Consider the following 2,020-nt stretch of genomic DNA (forward strand, 5'->3'; position numbering starts at 1 on the left):
ATTATTATTATTTTTATTTTTTTTGCAGAAGATTAGAAGTATTTCGCTAAATGTCACAAAAAATAATTTCTGGAAATACCCCATGCACGTTTTGTATATGAAAACATACTTATGGGTTATTTGTAAATCCAGCATTCGTTTTGCCACATCAAAACTAATTCAATTCAAGAATTTATTAATTTAAAAGATGTTCCCAGTTCAGCTCTGAATGGTGTGAATGGTACTTCTGGTGACAATACAACACTGGTAGTATAAAAATGGATTGTAGTAAAAAAAAAAAATGACTCGGTATGAAAGTGAATTATTGTGAGCTGGGTGAAAAGTCATGGAAATACTAGAGGTGAGGAAAAAAAGGAAACTCTTGGCCCCTGTTGTCCATTCCATCACATCCCGCTATTGTCATACACACACACACACAATGTGTGTTTGTCCCGTAAGGAAAAATGAACATGTTCACATGCTCTGATAACAGTGACTGATGCTGACCAGTAGATGTGTAACTACGTGACCAAACGTTGCTTGTTAAGGGTATGTTTATCTGTGTGTGCTCATAGATCTAGAGAACCTTCAAGTTCCACAGAAAAATAATAACAGCATGGAACAACATGAGGATAGTAATTCTCATGGATAGTAAAAACTCATTTTTGGGTGAACTATTCCTTCCTCTGCACTTCCTCCTGTACTTGCACACACGCTAAGGACAAGCGGAAATGTACATCCTTCCTGAAGGCCATGTTGAGGTCAGATGCAGGTTTCTAAATTTGTAGTATTGACTATTGCGTGACCATCGGACGCCTGTTTAATTGCTGGATCATTCTCTGTTTTGTGTTACCAAACAGTTTTTGCTTTTACTATTCGGTTTGGTGACACTAGTGGATCTTTAACCCTATAAAGCCTACTGTATCAAGTTGCTAAGGACTGTAAATGATCAAAACTTTGCTGTAAAACCTGTTGCACACAATCTACTACATGCCTTCTGTTGTCTGCTTGAGGCCTTCTAGTATGATTGTACAAACATGCACCTTCAGCTCACGCTTCACGTGTCATTTTGCTGTGAAATCTTTACTGAATTGTATCAAAATAAACTTTTATATCGTTAGTAATATTTCAAGATGAACACTTACTGGGCTGAAGCAACTTAGCTTTACTTGATTATTCATGCATAGATTTTAGGGAAAATCATGTTTAAATGTGAGTCTCAAATATGATCATCATTGTACTGTATTGCATTATATGTTTTGATCATCAAACTAAGCATTTAAATATCATCTTACTAACATTATTGGCAGATATAGAGTGATGACTGATATTTATATCATTTTATGTAACTATCTGCTATACCGATTTACATTACAAGCTATTAGAATTTAGTCTTTTTTATGATTTTTGGCTAAATATCAGCACAAAAGTGCACAAAAATAGCATATTTTTGCTCAGTATGAATAATGAATAATGAAACAGGTGTTTTTTCCTCCTCAATGTATGAGCTCTGTATTCTCACTATATTATATGAGCCATAAAAGCCTGATGTATCAAATATGATACTCAACAAAAAACACACATACAAACTTTTTTTTTTAATTTTGTCTAAATGTTCAATAAATTGTTCAATTTGCATTTACATTTACATTTTTGTGACTATTATTTAATATGTCAGACTTTACAGGGATTAGAAGTGACCATAAAAAGCTTTTTTCACGTGCCACAGTGATGTCTTTGAACTACCTTCACTGAGGAGCTTTTCTCAGCGACTATTAATGTGATTCATTTGATTAATTATTAACAAAGTTTATTGGTGTTCAGACTATGTGACGATTTCCTGAAACTTCTCTCAGGTTTGTCTCAGGTGAGGAATCCTCTAGGAAGTGTGCTGTTGGGGAAGGGAAGTGTGCTTCAGCAGCCATGGCCTAGTGTGGATCCAGAGTACCTACAAACACCTGACACACTGCAGCTGTCCATACGGGTATGTCACACACACACACACAAACACACACACACACACACAGAGAGAGTACCTACA

The 2,020-nt window shown here is 35.4% G+C and overlaps 1 protein-coding gene across 1 annotated transcript in view; it reads left to right on the forward strand.

Moving 5' to 3' along the window:
* lars2 (leucyl-tRNA synthetase 2, mitochondrial) overlaps positions 1–2,020 on the forward strand; it is an 83,832-nt gene that overhangs the window by 78,075 nt on the left and 3,737 nt on the right. Inside the window, exon 19 of the mRNA XM_016544139.1 lies at positions 1,836–1,963. Within this exon, the coding sequence (XP_016399625.1) occupies positions 1,836–1,963 (128 nt within the window). The remainder of the gene's footprint in view (positions 1–1,835; positions 1,964–2,020) is intronic.

This window comes from Sinocyclocheilus rhinocerous, unplaced genomic scaffold (assembly GCF_001515625.1).
Source record: "Sinocyclocheilus rhinocerous isolate Xijiao unplaced genomic scaffold, SAMN03320098_v1.1 scaffold369, whole genome shotgun sequence".
NCBI classification, from domain to species: Eukaryota; Metazoa; Chordata; class Actinopteri; order Cypriniformes; family Cyprinidae; genus Sinocyclocheilus; species Sinocyclocheilus rhinocerous.